The 26987-nt window shown below is 59.3% G+C and overlaps 5 protein-coding genes across 14 annotated transcripts; 2 read left to right on the forward strand and 3 right to left on the reverse strand.

Annotated features, from left to right (window-relative positions):
- Positions 1–509: 509 nt before the first annotated feature.
- CCDC85B (coiled-coil domain containing 85B) lies at positions 510–2201 on the reverse strand. Of its 2 annotated transcripts, XM_082341949.1 has the most exons (2): positions 1300–2201; positions 798–1144 (listed from the first exon to the last, which is right to left on the reverse strand). In XM_082341949.1, exons 1-2 carry the CDS (start codon positions 1355–1357, stop codon positions 945–947), a joined length of 258 nt encoding a protein of 85 aa, XP_082198075.1. In that variant the 5' UTR covers positions 1358–2201; the 3' UTR covers positions 798–944. The 2 variants fall into 2 exon arrangements, with proteins under 2 accessions (XP_082198074.1, XP_082198075.1); XM_082341948.1 differs by having other exon boundaries at positions 510–1997.
- Positions 2202–3386: 1185 nt separating this feature from the next.
- On the forward strand, positions 3387–7138 carry FIBP (FGF1 intracellular binding protein). 4 transcript variants are annotated; one of them, XM_082341930.1, is made up of 10 exons: positions 3387–3669; positions 3796–3994; positions 4196–4322; positions 4827–4927; positions 5438–5592; positions 5914–6022; positions 6100–6163; positions 6413–6499; positions 6586–6683; positions 7017–7138. In XM_082341930.1, the coding sequence occupies exons 1-10, from the start codon at positions 3510–3512 to the stop codon at positions 7084–7086; spliced, it is 1170 nt and encodes a 389-aa protein (XP_082198056.1). In that variant the 5' UTR covers positions 3387–3509; the 3' UTR covers positions 7087–7138. The 4 variants fall into 4 exon arrangements, with proteins under 4 accessions (XP_082198056.1, XP_082198057.1, XP_082198058.1 ...); XM_082341931.1 differs by having other exon boundaries at positions 3390–3669; positions 5438–5571; XM_082341932.1 differs by having other exon boundaries at positions 3391–3594.
- Positions 7139–7338: 200 nt separating this feature from the next.
- On the reverse strand, positions 7339–13489 carry CTSW (cathepsin W). The gene is made up of 10 exons (XM_082341934.1): positions 10790–13489; positions 10462–10546; positions 9510–9623; positions 8964–9118; positions 8760–8856; positions 8597–8677; positions 8214–8339; positions 7943–8007; positions 7657–7866; positions 7339–7571 (listed from the first exon to the last, which is right to left on the reverse strand). The coding sequence occupies exons 1-10, from the start codon at positions 10874–10876 to the stop codon at positions 7461–7463; spliced, it is 1131 nt and encodes a 376-aa protein (XP_082198060.1). The 5' UTR covers positions 10877–13489; the 3' UTR covers positions 7339–7460.
- A 524-nt stretch (positions 13490–14013) lies between these two features.
- On the forward strand, positions 14014–20842 carry EFEMP2 (EGF containing fibulin extracellular matrix protein 2). Its single transcript, XM_082341919.1, has 11 exons — positions 14014–14181; positions 14489–14606; positions 14833–14881; positions 15497–15703; positions 16308–16430; positions 16712–16828; positions 16973–17092; positions 18466–18585; positions 18673–18799; positions 19042–19237; positions 20109–20842. Exons 2-11 carry the CDS (start codon positions 14496–14498, stop codon positions 20268–20270), a joined length of 1332 nt encoding a protein of 443 aa, XP_082198045.1. The 5' UTR covers positions 14014–14181; positions 14489–14495; the 3' UTR covers positions 20271–20842.
- Positions 20843–21051: 209 nt separating this feature from the next.
- MUS81 (MUS81 structure-specific endonuclease subunit) lies at positions 21052–26622 on the reverse strand. 6 transcript variants are annotated; one of them, XM_082341926.1, is made up of 16 exons: positions 26205–26620; positions 25985–26111; positions 25656–25738; positions 25057–25155; positions 24873–24941; positions 24627–24712; positions 24199–24339; positions 23931–24026; positions 23723–23844; positions 23532–23629; positions 22850–22966; positions 22660–22755; positions 22350–22478; positions 22170–22273; positions 21303–21386; positions 21052–21211 (listed from the first exon to the last, which is right to left on the reverse strand). In XM_082341926.1, exons 1-16 carry the CDS (start codon positions 26337–26339, stop codon positions 21145–21147), a joined length of 1653 nt encoding a protein of 550 aa, XP_082198052.1. In that variant the 5' UTR covers positions 26340–26620; the 3' UTR covers positions 21052–21144. The 6 variants fall into 6 exon arrangements, 4 of the variants coding, with proteins under 4 accessions (XP_082198052.1, XP_082198051.1, XP_082198053.1 ...); XM_082341925.1 differs by having other exon boundaries at positions 25982–26111; XM_082341927.1 differs by having other exon boundaries at positions 21291–21386; positions 25982–26111.
- Positions 26623–26987: the final 365 nt, after the last annotated feature.

The raw sequence follows: 26987 nt of genomic DNA on the forward strand, positions 1-26987 counted from the left end.
GACCTTGGACAAATTATTTGATATTTCTGGACCTTGATTTTCTTATCTGACAAGTGAGGCTATGTCTGTTCTGCCTCATCTCCAAGACTGAGAGGAGGAACAGAAGTGCTGTGAGGTGCCAAGCCAAGAGGATTACCATCCTCCTCCTGGTGGGGGCCCACAGCGCTCCCACAGGAGGGCACTGTTATGCCCCTTCCAGCCTCCCGGGAGGAGGCTGAGTGGGTTTCAGGCCCCCAACACCTGCTTCCTGCCCCATTGTCTTGGACAGGAAGGAGCCGGGAAGGGAGCTGGAGACACTTCAGGGGCTGGATTACGGCCTGTCCTGGGGCCTGATGGGGGGAGCCAGTGGCTTACCACGGTCCCACATCCCGCCCCAGGATGGAAGTAATGGGGGAGTCAGCCACCTTAGTTCTTCAGTCCCTCCAGATGGGAATGGTACCCAGTCTCAACGTCCCCGCCCTCATCCCCACGCCGGCGAGTCCCAAACAGACGCTGCCCCAGCCATGGGCTCTGCTTCCGCCTCAGTTTATTAGCCTCCACCCAGCCCCCAGCAAGTCCCTCCGCTCCAGCCTCCAGTCCCCCTCCTGCCCCGCCAGCGAGCGCCAGGGGCCCTCCTCAGTGTTAGGGTTTCTAAGTCCATGCCAGCGGCCCCTCGTGCGCAGCGGGGGCGGCGTCCGGGTGCCGAGGTCCACCGCAATCTCCGCGCGGGAGGAGCAATCCGGGCGGGCGTCGGCGCAAAGCTGTGCCCTCAATCATCTGGGGAGCAGGCCAGGGGCAACTGATCGGGGCTGCCCACGCTGCCGGTACTGGAGCTTCCATCGCCCAGGTCACGGGGACCGCAGGGGGGCAAGGCCAGCTCGGGTGTCGGCCCAGCGCCAGAGCCCCCCGAGCCGCCGGTACCGCCGCGGGGGCCCCACTCCTCGCCCAGCGCCAGGCAGAGCTCCTTAAGAGCCAGGTTCTCCCGCAGCAGCTCCTCTTGGCGGCCTTCCAGCTCGGCCAGCTTCTGCCAACAACCGCCTAGATCCTCGCGCACGGCTCGGGATGCTTGGGTCCCGAAGAGCTGCCACTGGCGAGCGGCTCGCCGCCCGCGCTGGCGCTCCGAGTCCAGGAAGCAGCAGAGGTCGCGCAGCTCGCGGTTCTCGGCCTGTAGGCGCCGGTTGAGCTGCTTGAGCTCGCGGATCTCGCCCAGGTGACCCTGTAGCTGCCGATTCACCTCCTGCATGAGGCGGCCGCGCTGCACCAGAGCCGCCAGGCGCGCCGCCTCCTCCCGCCGCAGGCGCCGCACCAGCTCCTCCTTGCCCAGAGCCGCCATCTCCTCATCCGTCAGCTCCTCCAGGCCGCCCGTCTCGGCCTCCATGGCTGCTCAAGCCTCTGGAGCATCGCCTGCCCGCCGCCGCGGCCCAGGAGCCCCAAGACGAGCTCCTCGCCGCTGGGGCTCAGGCATCCGCTCCGCGGACAGGCTGTGGTCGAGCTAGCTTAGACTGCAGCAGCCGCGCGGGGGTGGGCACGCGGCGGGGCGCGCGCCGGGGCGGCGCCGCATGACGTCTAGGAAGAACAGCCAATCCGAGCCAGCTCCCTCGGAAGGGGGCGGGGCCTAGGAACCGGGAGCGAGACCCTTCCCCGCCCACTCTGGACCGCGGAGTTCCCGACCCTCGCGGACACTCGGTATCCGCGTCACCGACCTCCGCGGCAGTCAACCGCAAACCAGAAGCTTCGTACCTTCCAATTCCAGACCTCCTCAAGCTCGAGCTCCCTCTGAGAACCAAGATTCGGGGGTCGGCCCCCGACTTTCCTGCCCACCCCCGGACGAAATCCAGACGGATCTCCTTTCCTTCCTTCCTAGCTTTGCTCGAACTCAAGAGTCTCGGCTCACTGAGCATCGCTCCCAGTCCACGGAAACATAAGTCCAAACGTCCTGGCTCACCATCAGCCTATTCTCCCTCTCACGGACCGTGTCCTGCCCAGTGGGAGGGGCATACAAGGGATTCTTTTGTTCAATAAACTATTATTGTATGTAAGGATTATGCAGAAACAAACGATCAATATCCTTATACTGTCCTTAAAGAGATCGTAATCTGGCAGAGGAGACAAGCTGCGTTAAACAAAAAGCAAATGGAAGAAGAGCACATTTTGAGGGACCACCCCCTACCTGCAAAAGGTTTCCCAAAAGAGGTGATATCCGAAGGGCCCTGAAAGATGCATAGGACTTTGGCAAGTAATGAGAGAGCTATTTCAAGGAGAGGGAATAGCATGATGAAAATCGCTGGGGTCTGAAAGAGCCTCGCTGCTTTAGAAACAGTGAGAGTAGCTTGTTTTTTGGGTTTTTTGTTTATTTGTTTGTTTTGGAAAGGCAGGTGCTTAGAGAAAGTGGTAAGAGAGGAAGGGAGGTAACAAAGGTAGTCAGAAGCCAGATTTTTAAGAGTTTTCAATACCAGGCTGGAGCATTTACACAGGCCAGTAAGAATTTAAGCAGGAGAGTAACATTTTTAAATACGCATTTTTTAAAAAGGTTGTTTGGACGGCTGTGTGTGGGATGGACCACAGGGAGGGGATGTAGGCAGGGAGATTACTAAGAACACTGTGTCAATGGGCAAGGAGAGCTATGCAGAAGGAGTGGGCTGGGACAGTGCCAGTGGGGGTGGAGAGGACAGAACAGATATTAGAAATATTCAGGAGGCAAATCGGCAGAACTGAATGTAGGGAGAGAGGAGTCTGGGAGAAAGCCCAGGTTTCTGGTATGAGAACCGCGTGGATGGTGGGGCTGTCACCGAGATAGGAACGCAGGAAAGAAACAGATCCGGGAGACCCACAGGTCTGTCTGGCTTTTGAAGGTCCTGTGGGGGACAGAGTGGAGTCACACATAGGTGGCCGTCTGGATGTGGACTTCCAGACAGAACTCTAAGCTGCAGAATAAGAGAGGTCATTAGTGTGGGGGGGGGGAGGGGTGGTTAAAACCATGGGAACAGGTGCCCCATGTTCAAGAGAGGGGCTCGTCTGCAGGATGGACTGAGGGGCTCCCACCCAGCAAGGGCCCTTGAGGACGAGCCAGACACCTTTTTTTCAGAGAAAAGACTTAGGATAGAGCCCAGTGGAGCCCCTAAATTTAGGATACAGGTCAAAGTAGGGAGGCCCCGAAAAGGGCAGAGAAAAACCAGGAGGATGTGAGGGTAGAGGTTGCCGGGATAGGGCAAACTGGCCGGAGACCTTGACTCCGGACGCCCTCCAGCTAACCTGGCCGGGGTGAGGGTGGGATGGGGTGGGGACTGAGAGCCTGAGATTCTCCCTCCCGCTGGGAGGAGGGAGGGGCTACTCCACTGCCTCCGCCTCCGCCTCTTTCCTCGCCGCTCCTGCCCCGACTCGCTCTGTCCCGGAAGTAGTCCTTTTCTGGCTCCGGGTGCCGGGAGCCGAATGTCTGTGCTCCCGGAAGTGGCCCGGCGGCGGCGCGCCGGGCCCGGGCAGTGCTTGCTCCTGCTGGGGGGCTGCGGTAGCGCCCGGGTCCGGGCGTCGCCATGACCAGCGAGCTGGACATCTTCGTGGGGAATACGACCCTCATCGACGAGGACGTGTATCGCCTCTGGCTGGACGGTTATTCGGGTCTGTGGGGGACCGTCTGTGGGTGCCGGTTTGGCGGAGCTGTTGTTTTGGATGGGAAAGCGGGCAGAGCCAGGAGTACGCATCCTATAGGGCAGTGGGCAGAGACCTGGGAGTACCGAATACCTAGGGGTCGGGGCTGGAATCCCTGAAGGGCCTCTGCGGTCGGCGGGGCGGGGCCTGATGCTAGCGCTCACTTCCCAGTGAGCGACGCGGTGGCCCTGAGGGTGCGCTCGGGAATCCTGGAGCAGACTGGCGCCACAGCAGCGGTGCTGCAGAGCGACACCATGGACCACTACCGTACTTTCCAAATGCTCGAGCGCCTGCTACACGCCCCGCCCAAGCTGCTGCACCAGCTCATCTTTCAGATCCCGCCCTCTCGACAGGCGCTGCTCATCGAGAGGTGCTCACTTGGCGGGATGGTGGGGGCGCCAACCAGTCTGGCCAGATACCCATTTTGCAGGCTGAAAATGAGGCCCAGGGAGGGACGGGGCTTATCTAGGCCGGGAGAAATTTGAGAGCAGAAGGGGCCAAACCCAGGTGCTGCCAGTTCTCCTTTCCCCTCTTTTATGGAAAGTCAGTAGTGTCCCCTGACTCCTCACAGGTACTATGCCTTTGACGAGGCCTTTGTGCGGGAGGTGCTGGGCAAGAAGCTGTCCAAGGGCACCAAGAAAGACCTGGATGACATCAGCACCAAAACAGGCATCACCCTCAAGAGCTGCCGGAGACAGGTGGACACCACACTCATCTGCAGCCCACCCCTTCACACCATCCCTTTGGTCACTGCCCCACCTCCAGGCTCCTCCAGCACCTCGGTGGCAGTGGCTTCATATCCACTCTGCTCTCTTTTTGTCCCTTCCAAGCCATCCCCTACTCTTCAGCCAGAGTGACCTCTCAGAAGCCCAGATCTGACCTTAGCTTTCCTGGGGCTTAGCCAGGAGGGTCAGTTTCAGCACAAATTAGTGAAGAACTAGAGAACATGATGCTAAAATGGGGGTGAATTTATTGATAAGAGTGAGTAAACATGTATCCAAGGCAAGATGGCAGAAGCTGGTGAACACTTGTTGAATTGATAACGGGTATTAATAATTAATAGTTTGTTGAAGGAATAACAAATGCTCCATCAGTGTCTGTTGACTGGATAGGTGGGTAGGTGATAGAGGGACGTTCACTAAACAGTTTATTGGGTGAGCAACCTCTGACCAGTCCTCCCTCCTCCTCTAACTGCCCTGCAGTTTGACAACTTTAAGCGAGTCTTCAAGGTGGTGGAGGAAATGCGGGGCTCCCTGGTCGATAACATCCAGCAACACTTCCTCCTGTCCGACCGGCTGGCCAGGTGAGGGGCCAGGTGAGGGGCTAGGTGAGGAGCCAGCTGCCTCCCCCTCCTGCACACTCCTTCCTTGCCCCCTGAGGCTGGTCCATATTCCCCACCCCAACCCGCTTGACCTCCTGTCTGGACTGGGGGGATGGTTATCCCACTCCTGGTCTGTACTTTGGATCAGACTGGCCTGGGTTTGAATCCCAGCCTGGCCATTCACCAACTGGGCTATTGTGAGGTGCCACATGGAAAGCCCATGATGGCACAGCCCCTGGGGCTTAGTATGTACTCAGTGAATGGTAGCTGTTACCCTGTGGTCTCCCATTGTGTCCCTTAGGAGACCTGGGCTGAAACCTTCTCTTTGCCCAGATGAGGAGGCCCAGAGAAAAGTGACTTGAAACACACATCACACAGTGAGTTAGGGTAGAGAGAGGCCAGAACTCGGATGCCCAGCCAGTGTTGCAGGTGGGAGCTGCTTGCTAAGAAGGAATTTCAAGCCCTGATGGGCCCACTCTCCCCTCCCTGCAGGGACTATGCAGCTATCGTCTTCTTTGCCAACAATCGCTTTGAGACAGGGAAGAAAAAACTGCAGTATCTGAGCTTTGGGGACTTTGCCTTCTGTGCTGAGCTCATGATCCAGAACTGGACCCTCGGAGCCGTCGGTGAGGCCCCCACTGACCCAGGTGCCTGGACACCTCCTCACCTTCTCAGGGCCTGGCTTCCCACCAGCGGTTTCTCCTGCAGGCCCCCGTTGCCAGCATCCTTTCTTCTTCGGGGCCCCTCCCCGGCCACTTCTGCTCACACTCCAGTGTTCCCACCCACACGTCTGCAGACAAAGGGCCCCCGGCTTCCCTGTGGCTTGGGGCCAGTCACTCCGCCTCCCTCACACTCCACTCGCTCTTTTGTCTCATGGGGCGCAATGAGGTGGTGGGGGAGGAAGGCTCGGGATGTCACAGGAGGGGTTTTTATCTCCCACCCCAACTCCCTTCATGGACCTCACTCAGACCCCCAGGCAGATGACATGGACATGGACTTAGACAAGGAGTTTCTCCAGGACTTGAAGGAGCTCAAGGTGCTTGTTGCTGACAAGGACCTTCTGGACCTGCACAAGAGGTGACCCTTGGGGTCTGTGGGGCGGGGCCTGAAGTGGGGGCCCAGGCGACTCTGGGCTTGACCCTGTCTCCCTGCAGCCTGGTGTGCACTGCCCTCCGGGGAAAGCTCGGGGTCTTCTCTGAGATGGAAGCCAACTTCAAGGTCTGTGGCCCAATCCAGCCTCTGTCCCATTGGCATCGTCAGCCTCCAGAGCACTGTCCCCTCCGGGCAACTCTGCTCATGCCTGAGATTGACCGGCAGGTGGCGCTGCTGCTCCCTCTGCCTGCCTGTGAGCGGGGAGCCAGCTCTTAAACAATGGGGAGTTATTTGATTGAGGGAGGTGGATAGATTTGGGCTCAGCCCCCAGCCTCTTGGGCAGAAGGCAGAACTCCCAGGCTCCCTGCCCCACAGAACCTGTCCCGGGGGCTGGTGAATGTGGCCGCCAAGCTGACCCACAATAAGGATGTCAGAGACCTGTTTGTGGACCTTGTGGAGAAGGTGAGCTGTCCTGCCCGCTGCCGTCTGATCCCCACCTGGCCTGTCCCTGGGCTGTACCAGTGCTAGATGTTACCTTGGACCCACAGTTCGTGGAACCCTGCCGCTCCGATCACTGGCCTTTGAATGATGTGCGACTCTTCCTGAATCAGTATTCGGCATCGGTCCACTCCCTGGATGGCTTCCGGTGAGACACCCCAGGCCTCCTCACTCTGCCGGCCTCCTTCTGGGGCCTAGCCCTCCTGCAGACTCAGAGTTCCCTGTTCTGTCACCCTGGAGGTGGAAGTCTCTGTCGACTAGAGGCTCAGCTCCACCTCTTGGAAGCTGTGACCCCGACTTTGGACAGGTTCCTTAACCTCTCCTTTCCTCAGTTCCCTCATACATAAGCTGGGGGTGATAAGGATCATAGGAATATTGTGAGGATTAAACGAGTGAAGGTGTAGAGAGCACTTAGAGCAGTGTCATGACACGATGGGGATACAGTAAACATCAGCCAATACCGTTACTGTTATCATTGCAGGCACCAGGCCCTCTGGGACCGCTACATGGGCACCCTCCGTGGCTGCCTCCTGCGTCTCTGTCATGACTGAGGCCCCCTCCCCCTGCCCTGCCCACATTGACAATAAAGTTGCCATGACTTTGGAGGAGGCTGTGAGTGGGTACACATATGGGTCCGCGTGTGGGAGTGTGTGCAGGTTGCACGCGTGTGTCTCTGAGTGTCACAGTGTCTAAGGATGTATGTGTCCGTTGGCCCCGCAGGGACTAGGACATGTCAGAGAATGGTATCTATGTACTCCCCATCCATTTCCCTACCCCAGCTGAGTCCACTCTGAAGACAGGGGTCTTGTCTAGGTTTATTCAATCCGTAGCAGAAATACTGGGAGAATAGGCAAAAACCTTGGGGTGGGGTGGGCAGGGAGGTAGCTGGCACAGCAGGAGAGAGCTGAGGGGCAGCCAGGTGGGCTCAGGGAGGGCAGGAGACTTGGTGCTTCTTAACGGGTTTGTCCACTCTGGCAGTGAACGGGTACTTGGTGATGCCGCAGGTATTGCTCCCTCGGTGCAGCCGGAAATAGCCCTAGGAAGTTAGGGGACATCAGGGCCAGACGGTGGGGAGAGGTCTGTCCTGCCCTGTCCTCCCGCCCCCAGTAGATCACACTCACCTCCTCACCCCAGTTGGCCCCCCAGGAGTTCTTCAGGATCCAGTATGGGATGGAGTAGCGAGGATGAGGATGAGACCGGGATGAGATCGCCTCTGCCTGCCTCCCCTCCACCGACTTGCTTTTACCAAAACCCACCAGCAGGACAGAATGATCCACAAGCTGGGGGTCACAGGTGGTGGGTGTGGCCTTGATCACACCCTTCTGGTATTGCTGCAGGGGCAGAGAGGCTGAGTCGGGGGCCACCTCCCCTATATACCCCTCCCCCCAGTTCCCTACCTTATCCCACCTGCAGTAGCTTCATGTTGATGGTCACAGTGATGGGGCCTTGGGTGGCCAAGTACCTGGCGATGCCTGGGGGTGGAAGGTGCTGTCAGGCCCTGCCTGCCCTGTGCCCCCTGCTCTCGGCTCATGGGTGTCTCTATCTCTTTCTGTTTCCCACGCCCTACCCCCCGCCCCCAAATCCCTCCATCTCTGTCTGTAGCCCCGTCTGTCCTGGTCTGTCTGTCCCTGTCATTCTCCCCCCTGGGCCCGCCCGTGTGTCTCCATCCTGCCCGTACTCTGCTCGCAGGGCTGCAGCATGATGAAGTCCTGGATCCAGGCCACCTTCTTATGCTTTTTAGCCAGGCATCTGTGGGTTTTGCTGTTCCCCTTGAATGGGTAGTCCTTGTCACTGGCCAGGCCACCTGGACATGGGCAAGGCCCCGGAGGAGACTCGGCTCAGCTCCGGAACATCCCACCACCCCCCGACACACACACACACACACACACACACACACACACACACACACACACACACACACACACACACACACACACACACACACACACACACACACACACACACACACACACACACACACACACACACACACACACACACACACACACACACACACACACACACACACACACACACCTGCCCCGAGAGACAGGCACTCACTGTTGTTGAGGACAGTTATGAACGCGTCCCAGACGAAGCCGCCCTTGCAGCCATTCCCACAGCGGTCACAGTCGAGCAGCTCTGGTGCAAGCAGGGACAGTGTGGGTGCCTGGACCTCAGGCATCCCCGCCTCAGTCACACACGTCCCCTCCCCCAGCCATACCTTGCACGGAGACTTCCAGAGACTGATGGTATCTGATGGCCCACAGGGCCTCGATGTTGCCCGCTGCTGCCATGGCCCAGCAACAGTTGCAGTTTTGCTAGTGGTAGAAGGATGGGGGTCGGGGTAGGGAATGAAGGCCTTGCCCCTCTCCTCCCCCTCCCGCCACCAGGGCTGGATTGGGCCAGGCCGCATGGGGGCAGATACCTGGTTCCTGATGGATGAGATGATGCCAGCCTTCTTCCGCCAGTCACAGGTCGAGGGCACCGACTGCCCCCACTCTTCAGACCCTACCTTTTGGCTCACACTTGGGGCCTCTCCAGCCACCCTCTGATGCCCATAAAGCTGGCCAAACTCCTCCTCTGGGAGACAGATGGGGCCCCCAAGTTTCGCAGTTTTTACCCCCTCTCCCCCACAGTCTGCCTCTCACTTCAGCCATCCACATCCTCAGCCGAGTCCCCCTAATACCCTGGGAGACAGCAAGGCAAGGGTACTGAGGCCTAGAGAGAGGCCAGGTTCCTTGCTGGGGTGCACTCCCCTGCACCTGCTGCCTCCCCCTGAGCTGGGCTGCGACCCAGGCCTCCGGAGTTCCTGCCCCTGATCTCTGATTTGGGCCAAGCACCCAGGCCTCTGGTCCTCAGAGTCCCTCTGGGAAACAAAAGCCAAAAACCTGCCCTGTCCATCTGCTAGTATCCCTGGAGAAGGTTCTGCTTCCCCACCTACCACCTAGGGGCCAGGAGGGGCTCCCAGTACCTGTGAGGTCACTGAATGGAGTCACCCCAAACTCAGCTGTGCCCAAGTCCTCCTCTTGCAGCTGCTGAGCCTTGGCCAGGTTTCGGGCAAAGATGTCCAGGCGGCGAGCATGCTCTAGACCAAAAGGAGATTGTCCTAGGCTGGCTCCCAAGCCTCCAGGGGTAGGAAGTGGTCACTGGCTTGGCTTCCCATCCACACTCGCCCAGGTGAGCACTGGCTCGTTTCCCGTGGTCCTTGCAGGCCCTGCTACAGACACCTGGGCCAAGGAAGTGGCTTCCCAGCGCCCCTAGGGTTGGGTTTTCCTAGGAGGCCAGAAGAGGGGTATCTCCGCCCAGCTGGGGAAGAAGCCAAGGAAAGGGTCGGAAGGCAGAGTGACTCAAGGGAAAAGTGGATGGTTAGAGACCGGCTTCCTGCCAGGTCATCTCTCTCTGTACTTCACATCTCTGACCGCAAGTCTGTGGCTGGAACGAGGCGGGGGAGGGTGGGGTACAGGTCCATGGCACAGGAAGTCTGGGCTGAAAGGTGCTCACAGACCATCCCCCTATGGGAGATGAGATCCAGAGGGCAGGGACAGGGCTGGCAGCTCCTGGGGGTGGAGAGAGTCCCCAGCTTGGGGACAAAATGGGTATCCTTGGATGTTTGCTGAATGAACTCATGACTAGATGGCGGCCTCCTGCCTGCTGCCTGCAGTCACAGCAAAGTGGCCCTGGAGGCGAAGGATCCTCTTGGACCAGTCAGACCCCCAACAGCTGCCTCCTCCCTCCAGGTTCGTAGCCAAGGATGATCCTGTCCCCACTTGTGCATTTGGGAAACCAGGGCGTACGCCCCCAGCCCTGTCCCTGTCCTGCTGAGTGGCTGTGGCCAAGCACATTACCCACACTGGGCCTTGATTTCCTTGTCTATTAAATGGGAGAAAGGGGGTTGGACCGGAGACATTTGCGCCCCATGATACCTGCTGGGTGTGAGTAACTCCGGTTGTATCGGATCTGGAACAATGTGAAGACCTCTTTCAGCTCCAGAGGCTGGGGACCTGGGTCCTGGAAGAACAACCAAGGGCAGTGGGGAGGGGGAGAGGTGAGGAGTCATCGCTGGGACCTCAGCTCCCGGATGTGCCAGGACTGGGTTAGGGGAGCAGCAAGTTCACCCGTTCTTCTCCCTGTGTGGGCCTGGACACGTCAATCACCTCTCCAGCCTCAGTTCCTCCCTCTGAGAAATAGGAACAAAGCACTGTTTCTGAGGGGGTGAGCCCCAGGCATGAGGAGCAGGTTGGGGACACTTACCTGGCTCCTGAGGGAGCCCTTGATGCCTTGGGCCAGGCCTGCCACCAACAGGGCCAGGAGATAGGAGAGATGGACAGTTAGTGACATGATGCCGCAGACCAGAGTGTCAGGGGCAGGAAGCTATGCAGAGCAAGGTGGAGGGGCTGAGAGGGTGGAGCCGGAGAAACCACAAAGGGGAAACCAGGCTGCGAGGGGGAGGAGGACCCCCAAGCACAAGAGGCCTTCAGGCTTTTGTGCCTACATGGCCCCCTGCCTTCCTGTACCCAGCTCCACCACTTTATTCAATAGAGGCTCTCTGCCCACCCTGTTCTGGGCAGTTCTAGGGATATGGAGATGGATCTGTCCTTAAGGGGACAGGAGGAGACAGATCCTAAGTGGGCAGTGACAATATAAGGCCATCAGTGCCTGAGGGGGAAACAGGGGGCTATGGAAGCCACAGGCCCTGATGACTGGGGGGATGGATGGTGGTCAGTGCCCCTCGGGAAGCATTCTTGTTCATCCTATTACAAAGCTCAGTCAGCTCAGAAGTCACCTCCAAGAAGCTCACCCATCCTGTGGTGTAACCTGCAGCTCCTTGAGCCCCTGGTGTGCCTGTGCCTACTTGGCATCTGCGTCCCAACCACACCAGAGGTATCTATCTGCCTTGCTTGTGTCCTCAGCACCCAGGAAGGGGCCGGGCACAGAGCTGGCTCAATGGGGATTTGTTGACTGAGCGATTGGTCGTCATGGGTTTTAAACAGTAAAGTTCAGGGTCCAGGGGACAGCAAGTGGCATCTACTACCTCCTTCTGTTCTTCATTCCTGTCACAGTCTGGGGATGGGGATGAGGGGTGTGGGTGGGCCTGAGGGGGCAGAAAGATAGCAGGATTGGCATCTCAGACGAGTAAGGCCGGAGGCTAAGGTCTGGGCAAGGGTGTTGACACCTGTTACTTCTGCCTTGGTTTTAAGTGGGTCCTTGGGCTAGGGAGCTCCCATTTGGGCCTCCAAGCTGGCAACCAGCACCCAATACCAGAGATGGGTGAGAAAAAAACTGGCTTTCTCGGGGTTCCAAGGGGATGGGAGCGAGGGGAAGGGATCCATCCACTCATGTGTTCACCACCTCGTTTCCTCGTTCATTAGGAATCTTCCCAAAGCTGTGAGATCTCGTTTTGCTGCACCCAGCCCCCACCCCCCCACACACACACACCCCAGATAGTAAGCCAAGGGACTCCTCTATTTGGAAAAAAGTGTGATGCTGCCTTTATTAAAATACAGTAGACAGACCATCCACAGAGGGGTACCTGGCTTCATGATTCTAGATCCCAGGCATGTGTCCCAAGCTGGTGTTGGCTGTGTGTGACCTATGACTAAAGCCCCATGTCAGCCCTCAGAGCTGGAGGTTCAAATAACAGCTTTATTGAGGTATAATTCACATACCATAAAATTCACCATTTTAAAGTGTACAATTCAGCGGTTTTTCACGTATTTGCATAATGGTGCAACCATCACCACTGTCTAATATCAGAGCATTTTCATCACCCGAAAAGAAACCCCATACCCATTAGAAGTCATTTCCCCATTCCCCCTTCCCCTCGCAAACACTCATCTAGTTTGTCTTTCAGATTTGCCTATTCTGGTTGTGTCATATAAATGGAATATGTGGCCTTTTGTGTCTGGCTTCTTTCAACTAGTGTACTATTTTCAAGATTCATCCATGTTGTAGCATATATCAGTACTTCATTCCTCTTTATGGCTGAATAACATTCCATCGTGTTACCATTTTTTGCTTATCCTTTCATCAATTGACGAACATTAGATTGGTTCTATATTTTGGTTCTTATGAATAATGTTGCTATGAACACTGTGTACAGATTTCATGTGTGTGTGTGGATTGTGTTTTCAATCCCCCTGGGTATATACCTAGGAGTGAAATCGCTGGGTCACGTGGTAACATTTCTGACGACCTGCCAGACTGTTTTCCACAGCGGCTGCCCCATCTTACATTCCCACCCACAGTGTATGAGGGTTCCAATTTCTCCATCTCCTCGCCAGCACTTGTTACTGTCTGTCTTTTTGGTTTTAAAGAACTATTATTTTTAGCCTCCTCCCGCCCACGTTGGGGGATGGTGCTGGGAAGGATTTGGGGGTGGCGAGGTGCTCTCCAGTTCACACCGCACCCTGAAGGCTCACCCCAGGACCCACCGTTAAGTCCTCTCCTACTTACACCCCCTCCCCGGGCGGGGCGATAGTGAAGATAAACGGGGGTGGGAAAGGGAACCGAGGGCTCGGCAGTTCCCACACGCTGTCTGCCTCCAGGCGGGGGATCCCTAGACACTCAGCCCTTTCCCGTCTGGCCCCGCCCTGAGACGTGGGCAGGGCAAGACCCCAACCCCTTCCTGGGAGCCAGCTCCGCCCTAACTCCTCCCCTTAGGGCTCTCCCTCTGCTTGGGAGAGGAGGCAGAAACCCGGGGACTGGGGGCGGGGTGTGTGTGTGGGGTCGGGGGACGCTGGTGGGAGGATGGCCAGGAAGGCGATGGCACCGGACCCTGGCATCCTGCACGCCCGAGTTCGGCCCTGCCAGCCTTCTCAGGGGCTTCCATTCATTCTGGGCCAGAAGTGAACTGCCGCCCCCGCCCCAAACTGAGGTAGCCTCTCGGACTGAGGACTCGCAGGAGGCCGTTCTGGAGTGAAGGGACCGCCTGGCTGAAGACAGCCCTGGGGATGGAGGGGAGAAGGGACCGAGATGGACAGTTCTGGACCTGGGAGCGTCTCTTCTTAGGGCGAGGGTCTGGGGACCCTGGACGAGGTTTTGGTATTTCCAGAGTGACTGTCCGCGTGCACAGAATAACATTCTGGACGGTGCAGAGTGAGCATCTGGAAGTCCCAGGATTAGGTGGGGTCTAGGTCCCCAGGATGACATTCTGGGAGGCGCAGAAAGAGTCTGTGGGCCCCGGCCTTAAGTGCACAGGAATTCTGGGGGCGCAGATTAGGTAGGGTCTAGGTGCGCAGGATGACATTTTGGGATGCGCAAAGTGAAAGCGTGGGGGCTCCTAAGTGAGTCGGGGGCCTGGCATCAGGGCCAATGCCCCCAGGATCGGGCGCTTGGGGACCCTGGCCCGGCGCCGGGAGGCGGCTCCGGGCGGCGCCGCGGGGGACCGGGTGGGGGCCTGCAGCCGGCTGGGGGCGGAGAAGTGGGGGGTCGGGGTCCCTCCCCCTGGCGCGGGCTCAGGAATCCGCTGAGGGGCGGGCGGAGGCGCCGGGGTGGGCCGCGCCGCGGCGGGCGGGCGGGCGGGGGGCGCTTCCTGGGGCCGCGCGTCCAGGGAGCTGCGCCGTCCGCCTGTCCGTCTGCCGCAGGCACTGCCGAAGCCAGCCGAGCCGCCGGAGCCGCGGGCCGCGGGGCCGTCGCGGGCCCAAGTGAGTGGCCGTCCATGGGGGGAGGGCGCGAGCCAGAGTCTCGGCCGAGTCGCGTCAGCAAGGAGCCGAGAGGCCCGCGCTCCTCGGCCGGAGCCGCTGGGGGACCGGGCGGGGGGCGGGGCGGCCCCGGGCGGGTGGGCCCTGAACCCCGGCCTGCGTGAGGAGTCGGCCCTCGGCCCTGGGAGGCTCCGGGGCCCCAAGCACGGTTCCGGGCGGGAGGCGGCCGGGGCCACGGCTCTGAGTCCTGGTACCGGGAGTGCGGGCTGCTGTGGCAGAGGCGCCCTGACCCCCGCCCACCATCCCCCAGCCCCAGGATGCTCCCCTTCGCCTCCTGCCTCCCGGCGTCTCTACTGCTCTGGGCGCTGCTGCTGTTGCTCTTGGGGGCAGCGTCTCCCCAGGATTCCGAGGAGCCCGACAGCTACACGGTGGGGACAGTGGGGTCACTGGCCTGGGCTGGGCTGGGACACAGAGACCAGGATCCTGGGGTGGCGGCTGCTGCTGGGGAAGATTCTCCCCTCCGCTGGTTGGTGGAGCAGCTGGGGCCATTGTTTGGAGCAGGCGGGGAGGGTGGCCAGGCTTGGGCCCTGGTCTTGGCCTGGTCAGCTAGAGGGGGCCAGGGGTGACCACTGGCCACCTCTGGTCCCCTTGTAGGAATGCACAGACGGCTATGAGTGGGACCCTGACAGCCAGCACTGCCGGGGTGAGGATGCTTGGGGGACCGAGCCACCCCCGAGAACCGGGAAGGGGATTGCAACCCCACCTCCAAGAGCTGCTCTGTCTCCTGCCCAGCTCTGCCTGGCCGCGGCCAGCGCTGGTTCTCAGGGGGCCAGCTTGGCTAGGGGTGGAGAAACCATCCAGGCCCCTCCCTCTCAGAGAAACCCAGGACACCCTGCCCGCCCCCCCCCCGCCCCCTCAGGAGTCTAGAGAGCAACAGGGCGCTGCCCTGGATACCTCCTCTAATCACTGTCCTATCCAGCTTTGTCCCATCACGGCTCCAGGAGAGCAGTGCCTACGGGGGTGGGTAAGGAAGCCTGCACATCACTCTTAGGCTGAGTCAGGGCCAGGGCTTTGGGGAGGGACAGAGACCCTCTCGGGGGCAAGAAAATGGGGGTGACTATAGGAACAGCTGCCCCACCATCAGCCCTCACAGGCCCTGGGAAGGGGTCCTGGGCAGGCAGCCTTAGCTTGTTGAGTAGAGAGGGAAGGCCCTGCCCGGGTCAGTCAGCTTAGAGAAGGCTGAGCTGGGCTCCTGCCTCCCACCCCCTCCATGGCCGGCCCAGGAGACTGGCTGTGCCCAGCAGGCCCCTCTCCGCAGATGTCAACGAGTGCCTGACCATCCCTGAGGCCTGCAAGGGGGAAATGAAATGTATCAACCACTATGGGGGCTACTTGTGCCTTCCCCGCTCGGCTGCTGTCATCAATGACCTGCATGGCGAGGGACCACCACCACCAGTGCCCCCTGCTGAGCACCCCAACCCCTGCTTCCCGGGTTATGAGCCCGATGAGCAAGAGAGCTGCACGGGTGAGTAAGGGTCACCCTGGCACTGAGGCTTCCAACCCTTCTACCGAGCGTCTCTCACTGCATCTTAAAAACTTACACCTCGTGTTCCTCCCTTGCTCAAGAGCCTCCTCAGGGCCACTAGGATAACATCCAGACCCTTGTCCAGATCCTCACTTTGCGTGGGGCCTGCCGCAGGTGGCCCCGGCTCCTGTTATACTGCCCAGCCAGCCTCTGGGACCCTCACCTTGACTGCTGCAGATGTACTGCAAGAGCTCTGCCTCTCAGCCTCTGCCCCTGCCCCTTCCTGGTCTGCACCCCACCCCTGGGTGCCTCGGGCCTTGGAGGAAGGCCCTGGAATCTGTGCTCCTGGGAGTATGGGCAGGGCCTTATCCTATGCTTCCCTGGCATGAGGCCTCCCAGCGTAGGGGTGCCGTTCTCATTGGCTCCAAGCTGGTAGACTCTTATTTGTGCTGTTGGGCGGGTCCACGTGTTCCTGTTGTGGGTGCGTCAGTCACCCACACATCCATGTAAGTGGTACCTGACCTGTGTGCTCCCATACTGAGGTGTCTGTCATGTCGGGTGGTGCATGGGCTGCCAGGCGGGGGCTGAGTGGTGTCTCCTGCAGACGTGGACGAGTGTGCCCAGGCCCTGCACGACTGCCGCCCCAGCCAGGAGTGCCATAACCTGCCTGGCTCCTACCAGTGTACTTGCCCCGACGGCTACCGCAAGATCGGGCCCGAGTGTGTGGGTGAGTCTGGGGAGCGGCCTTTCTGGTCCCTGCTCTGTGCCCATGGCCTGGCTCTCACTCTAGCACCTGATCCCCATTCCAACCCACCCCCAGGTTTCACCCCAGTCCCCTGCCACCTCTGCCTTACTGTCCCCAGACACAGGACTGTATGCGTGTATGTGTGAGTCCTGGCTGATCTGGCCCAGCCCAGACACAAGCAAGACTACGGGTGATGAGTCCCAGCTGGCCTGGGCCGCACCTGATATTTGCCCTCTGCTGTCCTTTCCCTGCTTCCATCCCAGATATAGACGAGTGCCGCTACCGCTACTGCCAGCACCGCTGCGTGAACTTGCCTGGTTCCTTTCGATGCCAGTGCGAGCCGGGCTTCCAGCTGGGGCCCAACAACCGCTCCTGTGTGGGTGAGGCTGGGCTGGGCCAGGCTACTGGGTCCTGAGCAGGGTGGTGTGGGGTGGGGGAGCTCCCTTCCTGACCAGCCCAGGGGCAGCGCGGGCTCTGGGCTGCTCCTCGGCTTTCACCCCTCCCCCTCTTCCCGGCACCCCCAGATGTGAACGAATGCGACATGGGGGCTCCGTGCGAGCAGCGCTGCTTCAACTCCTATGGGACCTTCCTGTGTCGCTGCCACCAGGGCTATGAGCTGCACCGGGATGGCTTCTCCTGCAGTGGTGAGAGCTCCACCCCTGCCGCGTGTCCCTCCATTGGTCCCCCAGGCCCTGTGTCATGCTGCACCTCCTGCCACACAGCCCTCCCCTTGATGCCTCCACGTCCTGTCCATCCTGCACCCATGTGCCTCCTGGTACTCCACCCCAGCTGGTGGCTGGGCACCTACACAACTGCCCACCAGAACTCCCAGCCTGGTGGGGAAGGCACAGAGGGGAGCAGTTAGATCCCCACCGAAGCTCAGTAGGGAGACTGAACGAAGATGTAGGTGCCCCCCTCCCTGGGAATCAGGCTGATGTGCATGCGAATCCTGGACCAGGGCAAGTCACTCTTCTCTCTGAGTCCATTTCTTCTTCTGTAGAATAGGTTGTCTTGAGAAATAAGTGAGAAAATGACGACAGACTTTTTCAAGTCCCAAGCAGCAACGCTTTAAAGTGAATTAGCATTTATTGAGAACCTGCCCTGTGCAGTATGCTTTCCTTACATATTTGGCCTTATTTAATCCTGCCAACAATCCTATGAGATAAATAGCAGTTTTTCCTCCTCTGCAAATTGACATTAATACTTCCCTCAAGTTTTGTTGGGAGGATTACAAAAAATAAGATAAAATACTTCAATGAGGAGAGGTTGAGTGACTTGCCCAATGGGGCCAGGGTTCTATCTCACTCCATGTCAACCGGCCACGTACGCTGTTTCTGTTACACTTTGTGCTTTGCTGCCGAGGCAGGCCGCACTGGTACCTGGCTAGGTGCCGGGCAGCGTAAGGGGCACAGAGGAGAAAACCTGGCTCCTGCCTGTGCTGCTCACGGTTGGCAGGAGGTGACTGTGTGCTTGGGCGGATTGTAGGTTGCAGGATTCGGGCAAAGTACTGAAACCCAGAGCAGGCTGGGATGCCTCGAGGGCTCATCAGTCTAAGCCACTGATTTTATTGACAGGAAAACTGAGGTTCCCCAAACTCAGTCAGTAGGATATAAAGCCAAACCTCTAGACTCCCAGTGCTCTCATTTAGTATCACCTTATAGTCCTGGGGCAAAGAGAGATCTGTGAGCTGGGCAGTCCTTTCTTTTTTTTTTTTTGGCCACGTGGCTTCTGGGATCTTAGTTCCCAGACCAGGGATGGAACCCGTGCCCCCTGCAGTGGAAGCGCGGAGTCTTAACCACTGGACCGCCAGGAAATTCCTCTGGGCAGTTCTTTCTTGAACCCTCTGTCCGCTGCTGAGTTCCGCAGGGCCTGTCTCTTCTGCTTCTTCCTACACTGAGCCTAACCTGGGGCCAGGCTCAGTCGATGAGATGAGCATGTGTGGGGCTGAGCTGGAGGACTGCTGCAGCCCAGTCCTCAGCCCCGCCCCGCGCCCCCCTCCGCCCCCCCCCCCCCCCAGATATCGATGAGTGCAGCTACTCCAGTTACCTCTGCCAGTACCGCTGTGTCAACGAGCCAGGCCGCTTCTCCTGCCACTGCCCGCAGGGCTACCAGTTGCTGGCCACGCGCCTGTGCCAAGGTACAGGTTGCCCCGGTGCAGCGGGCAGGGTGGTATCAGGGGCTGGTGGCCTGGTATCCGGGTTCCAGCCCCTCTCCCCCGGCACAGACATTGACGAGTGTGAGTCGGGTGCGCACCAGTGCTCTGAGGCCCAAACGTGTGTCAACTTCCACGGGGGCTACCGCTGCGTGGACACCAACCGCTGCGTGGAGCCCTATGTCCAGGTGTCGGACAAGTGAGTCAACTCGACACCAGGCCATGGCAGAAACTACAACTCCCAGAGAGCTCTGCGGCTGACTGGCACCTGTTTGGGCTGGCGAGTGCTCTGAGGGCCGATGGGAGTTGTAGTCCGGCTAAACCACATATGCTGTTACAGCAGGAGTGGGAGGATCCTTTTGGGATCCCTAATTTTGGGGGTGGGCCAAATTTGGAGGATGGGCTATGACCTCGTTCGTGTTCCCATCTCGGGGTCTCCAGTCGCTGCCTCTGTCCGGCTTCCAACCCCCTGTGCCGGGAGCAGCCCTCGTCCATCGTGCACCGCTACATGAGCATCACCTCGGAGCGGAGCGTACCGGCCGACGTGTTCCAAATCCAAGCGACCTCCGTCTACCCTGGCGCCTACAATGCTTTTCAGATCCGTGCTGGAAACTCGCAGGGAGACTTCTACATTAGGGTAAGGCTTTCCCCTAACCCCACCCCTCAACTGACTTGCATAATCCAAAACTGAATTCCAGGAAACCTTAAGTGGGAGACTCAACTATGCCACCATGCCCTGCCTCTTCTCTCAGTGTCCCTCCCCCCAGGGGTCAGAATTTCTGTAGCGAGGTAGGAGTGTTCTAAGTTCCCTTGGTACAAACTACAGATTGTTAAATACAATTCTAGCGAGGCACTCAGACACTGGGGTTTGAGTCCCTGTGCTGGTCTGCGTATCTGGCTTCAACTGCTTCACTCTCAGGACAAGGCACCAGCATGAGAGGCTGGAGGTAACAGACACAGCAGAGTCTGGGAAGGGCAAGCAAGTGGAGCTGGATCTTGGAGAGAGAGGCAGCAGGGGTTGGCGCAGGGGCCTGGGGTCTGAGAATCCAGCTCTCTGCTGGTGGAGGTGGGAGGAGGGCACGGTCCGGATGTGACACAGTGAGAGGGGTGTAAGGGTTTGTCTGGTTCCGGTGCTGGTTTTCTCTTTCTGGAATTGAGTGCTTTGAAGGGGAGTCTGCCTGCTCCAGGTCACCAAAGGCCCCACCGCTCCCCAGAGTCTCACACCTGGCCCTGAATCAGTTGACCGTGGTTAGACAAAAGAAGAACTAGCTGGAAAGGATGGGAAGAGCACCAGTGCGATGTTTCTGAGGGCAGGAGCCTGGGTGCAGATGTCGAGGGAGTCACAGATCTGGATGAGCGCCTGGGGTCCCAGGCTGGCCAGGGCTCTCTCCACTTCACAGCCACTGGTTGTGGATACCAGACTCGGGGCAGGGAGGTGACACCGGGGTAGGGTCCTGGTGCGTAGGTTGACGCAATCTACGTGTCCCCCCACCCACTGTACCCTGCAGCAAATCAACAATGTCAGCGCCATGCTGGTCCTCGCGCGGCCTGTGACAGGCCCCCGGGAGTACGTGCTGGACCTCGAGATGGTCACCATGAACTCCCTCATGAGCTACCGGGCCAGCTCTGTACTGAGACTCACCGTCTTCGTGGGGGCCTACACCTTCTGAGGAGTGGGCGGGGGAGCTCTCAGGGAGGGGGAGGTTCCCTGTAGCCGAGGAGCCTGGGGCTCAGGGATGACGCTGTTGTGAAGGGTAGAGAGAGAAAGGCAATAAAGGGAGAAAGAAGGAGTCCTGGTGGCTGAGGTGGGTGGGTCACACTGCAGTGAACCCCAGAGTGGGGAAAGGGCAGGCTCATGGGAGGCGGGCCACATCCACCTAAAGGTGGGGGGTGTCTCTGTCCAGGCTGAAGGGCTCCATTGACAGGAGCTGGGAGCTGCATCCCCAAGACTGGAACTGGCCTATATACCATGGGCATCAGAATCACCCTGAGAAGGGAAGAGGTAATGAGGCTGCAGACTCCAGGCCCCAGCCCAGAAACGTGGGCTTGGCTGGTCTGCAGTGGGCCCGAACAGTCCTGCTCTAGACAGTGCCAGGAGGCCCTGGGTTTCAATCCTAGCTTGGCCTCAAATGATCAATTTGGAGAAATCCTAGTAGCTCCCTGAGCCTCAGTGTTCCAATCCATAAAATGAGGCAACTGGACTGTTAGCGCTTTATAAACTTTTCTTTTCCAAGCTACAGAACTTCTTCTCAAAGGAAATTTTATTTGATCAGAGAACTCTGATGACATAAACTAGATTCAAAGTTGCAACGCCTCACTGACTTCATCTCCCTGGCAGTCTCAGTGCCCTGCCAGGGAACCCCAGGGGTCCTGAGGAGCTCAGTTTACAAACTGGACCCAATGGTCTCCCCAGTTCCTACCTGGCATCTCCTCCTAACACATAAAGCTGCAAACACTTAAGATTTTTATTGTAGCCCAAAGATCCCAGTTAAAAGGCTGCATAGCCTGGGAAGATGGGGGCGGGGGTCTGTCTTGTGGCATAGCTCAGGTCAGGGGGCCATGGCTGCAGTAAAGCTGTGACAAGGTCCTGCTCAGAGCGGGCCCCAGATTCCTGCACAAAGAGAAAGGCAAGTAAGGGTCAGGCCTGGGTGAGGGTCACCGCACCCCACCTGCTCTCTCCAGGGTCTCACCTCTGCCCTCACCTCTGCAGCGGTCCACACTTGATGGTGCTCAGCAGCATCTCCTTTTCCTCTGGGGTGGCACAGGCGTCATAGGCAGCCAGTAGGCTGAGGGTGGGGTGGGGAGTATGAGTTTCTAAGTTTCGGCAATGGCTGACTACTGGCCCATCACGGGAGACAGGCCGGAAGGGGTTGGCATGGGTTAGAGGAGTCAGGACCATGGCCGCACTTCCTGAACCTGGCATTCAAGGCCCTGCTCCATCCTGCTCACCCTTTCATGCTCCTGCAAATGTTTCCCCAGTATGGCTGTTCTTGGCCCAGTCTTCATGGCCCACCCACTCCTCCAGGAAGCCTTCTCTGCTGCACCAGGTACAGGAAGTCCCCTCCACACGAACCTTCAAGTTGCGAACTTTCAAAGATGCGAACATATGTTCGCATGTCCAATCACGTAAATTAGTTCACGTGTCTGGTGTACACGCTCACTCACGTGTATCCTCTACAGGTGGTTGTGCTTTCGTGTGCTTTACTCTACAGTACTGTATAGAGTACAGTAGTACAGTAGTACAGTATCTTTATTTCAAGCAGCAGTATGTAGCTGACTTTGTTAGACTTACAAACAAATCGGACTTATGAACGTGCTCTCGGAACGGAACTTGTTCATATGTAGGCGACTTACTGTACAATGTCTTTCTCTCCCTCCTCCCAATGCCTGAGATTCTGTCTGGTCTTGGCTGGCTCTGTCTTCCTCACCACCTGACCTCCATGAACTCCTCAGGTATCAGCTGGGTCTGTCCAGCCCTCACAGAGCCAGACCACCCGCAAGGCACTGGCTGAGTTGACGTCCACGCAGGGTGGGTGGGGGCAGAGGACAGGGGCTCTGTGGTGGCCTACCTTGCAGGGGTGCTGTACTGATCTACCAGGGCTGCCGCCTTCTCCCCGCTCACTCTGTGCACCTGCATCAGCTGCCTGGCAAACACCTCCCGCACAGACTGGGCCTGGGGTCAGGGGAGGACCATATGAGGAGCGGCCCAGGACTGGACCTTATAAGGAGGCGCTGGGCAGAGGCAGTACCTTGTTCTTGAGGGCTCCCGCGTTGAAATCGTTGAAGGTGAGGAGTGAGCAGAGAGGGTTTGCGGAGGGCCCAGCCCTTGATTCAGGGTCCCCTGGGGTTCCCCAGGGGCGACTGTGGAGGGTGTGGCCCTGAGGGAAGAGGGAGCTGAGGCCAGGCCAGAGCTCTAGGAGACAACCCCCAGCCAGGCCTTGCCCCATTCCAGGCCTCAGTGGGCCAGCTTGAGAAACAGGGATCTCACTCACCTTGCCTTCCTTGAGGGAACACGGGACCCAAGTAAGGGACCAGTGCCAGACAGATGCACCTGCTCACCTGGTAGAGTCTCTGCAGGCCCCTTGTCAACAGGGCCAGGTAGGCTGCTGACTCCTTAATATCTGCTGTGCGCTTCACAAAGAAGCCATCGATGACCTGGAAAAGAGGATCCAAGGGAAGGAGAGTGGCTCCTGAGCGGAGCCATAGACCACAGGGTCCCTGCCAGCCTGGCCCTGCCCTCCCGGCTCACCTGAGTGTTGGTGACAGCCTGCAGCAGCGTGCCCTCGGGAAGGCTGAGGTTACGCACTGAGCCATGCTCCTCCACCAGGTATACTCGACGCCCCAGGCCGCAGCGCTTCAGCCGGAACTGGGCAGGCAGTTGGGGAGGGTGAGGTGGGTCAAGACCTGGATACTCACATGCTAGATGTCCATCAGGTCACCCTCAAAACTGTCACGAGACCTTGGTCCCACCAGTTCGCCTCCTCATCCTCCCTAGCTTCTCCACCTGCCTCAGAGTGGCCTCCACACGTTTGCTCACGCTGCTACTCTTGCACAGAAAGCCCGGCCACCATCTGAGCGATGCCCATTCTTCAAGCTTCCCTTGGCCTATACGTGGCCTATGGGGTCAGCCTAGCAGCCAGCACTGACACACAGCTGCTGCATTCCAGTCCTGGAGGGGTGAGCCTTGTTTACCCCGGACTGCAGGGGCTGGACACCCTAGGGGGGTCTTCACATGCGCCTCAGCCCCGCCCAGAGACCCTGCACACTTACTGTGCGCCTGGAGGGGCCCGAGGGGGGTCTGATCTCGGGGCTGCCCTGGAGCAGCTCTAGAGGGGATGTGGCTGGAGGTGTGGGAGCTCTGCCTGGATACCACCCAGAAGTGCCCCTGAGCGGGCCCGGGGCAGGGAGGATGATGAGGCCAGTGAAGGAACCTTTTGTTCCCGGAAGCGGCCGTCGATGATGCTGCTGCACAGGTCATCCAGCCGCTTTCGTTCCACGATGTGGTCCAGGACTAGTTCTCTAGGTCGTGCTGCCGAGAGGCCAAGAAGGGTCCCGTCGGCTCACGTCCCCTCACCCGCCAGGCCCTGCCTCTGACCCCCACCTGCCCGTCCACACCCCTTACCCGGGTCCCTGGGACTGGTCTCTTGGGCCACCCACACGAAGTCCCCGACGTGCAGCTTGCGCACCGTGTGGGTCACGTGCAGCCGCTGCAGCTCTCGGAGCAGCTCTGGCCTGCGTCCCGCCCTGGAGTTGCACGGTGGGAGGCCTGAGGCAGGGCAGGCCAGGGCCCTCGCCGCATCCTCTCCCTCACCTCCCCCCACCTCACTCACCCCTTGGTCTCGCCAACGTCCACGCACAACAGCACCCTGTACTCTCCAGGCCCCAGCTGCAGCGGTGGCTGCTGGACATTCCCTTCGCTGGCGCCACTACCAGGGAGAAGAGGTGGGAGTCGGCGTGTGCAAGGCCGGGGCTGCTGCTCTAACCCCTAGGAGGTGGGGCAGCCACAGCTCAGCTGGAGCGGATGGAGACAGGGTGGGGTCCTGGCCTCATTTTGGGGACGACTCCTGCTCCCCTGTTCTCCCCCCTCCCCCTCCTCACAGCTCAGCCGAGGCAGCTCCTGGCACCGCAGGCTCCTCCCCAGGGGGCTCCTCTGGCCCGCTGCCCACTTTCAGCAAGCTCAGGCCCTCCGACTCAGCCAGCTTCTGGGCCAGCTCCAGACCCTCTGGGGTCAGTGAGTACCTGGTGGGTGGAAAAGAAGAGCACAGATCTCCCTTCTTCACTCATGCCTGGCGGGCTCCCCTGCCTGCCCCCAGCTAGGCTGGTCTCACCAGCCTGGGCGACCCTTCACAAACAAGGCCAGTGGCTGTCCAACCCCCCTCCTGCTAGCCATGTTCTCGCCCCTCAGACCAGCTGCCTCTGGACCTGCCCAGGGCCACTCCTCAGGTCGGCAACAAGTACATGTCAGACTCAGCATGTCACGCCTGCTCCCCGACCCTGCCTCCTGCATCTCACGTAGTTCTCCCCACCTAGCTGGCTGCTGCGTCCTGAGGACCAGGTTCCTGTGGAGGAGGGAGCGGAGGGCTGGCCAGGGCCGAGCACTTCCAGGGGCCACCTGTTCGCAGGGGAGGAGACCCTTAGAGAGCTCCCAGGGCTACCACCTGCCCACTCCCTTGCCCCACCCCGCTGCTTGCTCCCAAGAAGGGCAGCCTGTGGTGGGCTCAGGGTCAGATCCAGAGCCACTTGGCTCCCTCCTTCCCCCTCTCAGTGCTCACCCTTGGAGCCTTCTGGGCACACCTCTGCAGCAGCTCCTCCTTGGTTAGGAAGCCGTGACTGCTAGGATTCTGTAACCAAGGCAGAAATGTAACCAACTTAGGTTCAGTGCCCGAGCAGCCTGCCACAGGAGCCGCAGGCCCGTGGCCTCAGTTCCCCGGACTCCCGATTTGGTCGGGCGCTCACCAGGTGTTCCCGGTACAGCAGCAGCAGTACTGCTCGAGCTCCCGAGTGCCGAGCTGGCCAATACTTGCCAGAGCCTCCTGCTTTGAGCTGGGTTGGACCCTGAAAGGTACAGGGGGCCTTTGAAGCCAAAAGCCAGCCAGCTGTTGCAGACGGAATCCCTGGCAAAGCTGAGGTTCAGGTTCTACCTCAGCAGGCTAAATGGACCTGAGCAAATTACTCAGCTGCCTCTCTAGCTTCTGTGTCTTTAAAATGGGCCATGTGATAGTATGATCTCCTGCAAACTTGGGATGAGACGGTGGACAGTTTCAGGGGATGGGGGGGTGGGGTGGGGGTGTAATCGGCCTGGCCCAGCCTCAGTTCTAGCACAGGACAAAGGAGGTAAGACAAGAAGACTCAACAGCAAATTCCATAACTTACTGGGCTTGGCCCCCTATCTACACCTACAGATAAGAAAACTAAGCATCAGACAGAATAAGTCATTTGCCCAGAGCCAGGTGTCACTGGTGGGATTTGGACCCAGCCCAGCTAAGTCCCCCAAGCCAGAGAATCTTACTCCTGGTGCTCCCGCTTTCCCTTCACTCCCCCTGCCCTCTCCTCACTGGCATGTAAGGATCCTGGACTTTGGCAGGCCTTTCCCGGGCTGGACTCTTCGCTCCAGGTGGTGAACATGGGGCATGGTCACCTGCGGGAGTAGAAGAGAGTCAGCCCTGGACCCTGGAATCCAGCAGGTAGGATGGTCTGGGACGCTGCCAGCTCAAGTGGTTGGTGAGAGCGGTGAGGTTCTGAAAAGGTCAGCCACTAGCCCGACGTCAAAGAGCAACTTGGACAGGAGTAGGGAGCTTGAAGCCAAGGTATCCCAGGTGGTTACAGAGGCTGCATCTGGTGGAGGCTCAGGGGACCACCGACCCCTGCTCCCAGCGCTCACCACCTGATGCTTTGTGCTGCTGCAGCCGCCGGTCCAGCATCCGGCAGAGCCCGTCTCCGAAGTGCTGTAGGATCTTAGCTTCCTTGCCGCTGTGCAGGGGCAGTGGGTACCGCCGTAGGGAGCGCAGTGCCTGGCGAGGTAGAGGTACAGTACTGGGTCAGGGTGGACGGGGCTATCTGGCCCGGCCAGCACCTGTCCCCCATCAGGCCCGGCCAGAACCCACCTTCTGAAACACGAATTGCGTGCGGCGCCCTCTGCTGGCTGCCTCGTCCCGCCACTCGGTCAGCCAGCGTACGAAGAGCGGGTTGGCGCAAACGGGCAGCGGTCGTTTCCGGCCCAGGCGGACCGGCGCTGCCATGAGCCCGGAGGTGTGAGCCCCAGCCCTCACGCCGGCAGGACTGAAATGCCGCTAGTTCTGGAGACGGGATTCGAACACCTGGTTCCGGCGGAGGAGGGCGGGACCTCTCCAATCACGTGGTCCCACGCGGGGAACTAACCAGAGGACTGATTTCTGCTGCCCTCCCCGCCCCCGTACTACTCTAAGTGGTCGCTGCCAAGCGCAGTCTCTACCGCCTTTCGCCCTCCCGCCGCCCCGGGACAGGACGGGCCTTTCGGACGCGCCCCACCCGCCCCAGGCCTTGACCCGCCCCTTCCTCCCACCCCAGATTCGAGAGCCGGGGTGTGGGGGTGTGTGTGTGGGGGGTCCTCTTTGTGCAGGAGAGAGGAAGGTGGACAGCGCCGCCCTGTGGCTGGGAGGTCTGGTTGGGGCGGTGCATACCGAGTAACCTAAGGCTGTCATTTTCAGGCTCGCTCTAGCGGAGGACTGTGTAGAGACTGGGTTTATGAAGAGTCCGGGGTGGGGGTGGGGGAACAAATGAGTTGCAGGTAGTTTTGTCGGAGGGACATTAGAAATGGGTACAGGGAATGAGGACACAAAGGTAACGCGAGAGCAGCTGAAAGACCCTCCGAGGAAATGGTGATCCCGAGCTGGGGCCTCCATGGGGGA

Source organism: Balaenoptera borealis (genome assembly GCF_965194805.1).
Source record: "Balaenoptera borealis genome assembly, chromosome: 11".
In the NCBI taxonomy this organism is placed as follows: domain Eukaryota; kingdom Metazoa; phylum Chordata; class Mammalia; order Artiodactyla; family Balaenopteridae; genus Balaenoptera; species Balaenoptera borealis.

Excerpts from the sequence above, each read along its gene's own strand:
- EFEMP2 (XM_082341919.1), top strand. The coding sequence starts at position 14,496 with ATGCTCCCCTTCGCCTCCTGCCTCCCGGCGTCTCTACTGCTCTGGGCG. Across the intron at positions 15,704-16,307 it reads TGAGCAAGAGAGCTGCACGG|ACGTGGACGAGTGTGCCCAG; the intron begins GTGAGTAAGGGT and ends TGTCTCCTGCAG. Across the intron at positions 16,829-16,972 it reads CAACAACCGCTCCTGTGTGG|ATGTGAACGAATGCGACATG; the intron begins GTGAGGCTGGGC and ends CGGCACCCCCAG.
- FIBP (XM_082341930.1), top strand. The coding sequence starts at position 3,510 with ATGACCAGCGAGCTGGACATCTTCGTGGGGAATACGACCCTCATCGAC. Across the intron at positions 5,593-5,913 it reads TGAGGCCCCCACTGACCCAG|ACCCCCAGGCAGATGACATG; the intron begins GTGCCTGGACAC and ends GACCTCACTCAG. Across the intron at positions 6,023-6,099 it reads CTTCTGGACCTGCACAAGAG|CCTGGTGTGCACTGCCCTCC; the intron begins GTGACCCTTGGG and ends GTCTCCCTGCAG.
- CCDC85B (XM_082341948.1), bottom strand. The coding sequence starts at position 1,357 with ATGGAGGCCGAGACGGGCGGCCTGGAGGAGCTGACGGATGAGGAGATG.
- CTSW (XM_082341934.1), bottom strand. The coding sequence starts at position 10,876 with ATGTCACTAACTGTCCATCTCTCCTATCTCCTGGCCCTGTTGGTGGCA. Across the intron at positions 10,547-10,789 it reads AGGGCTCCCTCAGGAGCCAG|GACCCAGGTCCCCAGCCTCT; the intron begins GTAAGTGTCCCC and ends TTGTTCTTCCAG. Across the intron at positions 8,008-8,213 it reads GCTGCAGCCCTGCGAGCAGA|GCATCGCCAGGTACTTGGCC; the intron begins GTACGGGCAGGA and ends TTCCACCCCCAG.
- MUS81 (XM_082341925.1), bottom strand. The coding sequence starts at position 26,339 with ATGGCAGCGCCGGTCCGCCTGGGCCGGAAACGACCGCTGCCCGTTTGC. Across the intron at positions 22,756-22,849 it reads AGGCTGTCACCAACACTCAG|GTCATCGATGGCTTCTTTGT; the intron begins GTGAGCCGGGAG and ends CCTCTTTTCCAG. Across the intron at positions 21,387-22,169 it reads CAGTACAGCACCCCTGCAAG|CCTACTGGCTGCCTATGACG; the intron begins GTAGGCCACCAC and ends CCCCACCCTCAG.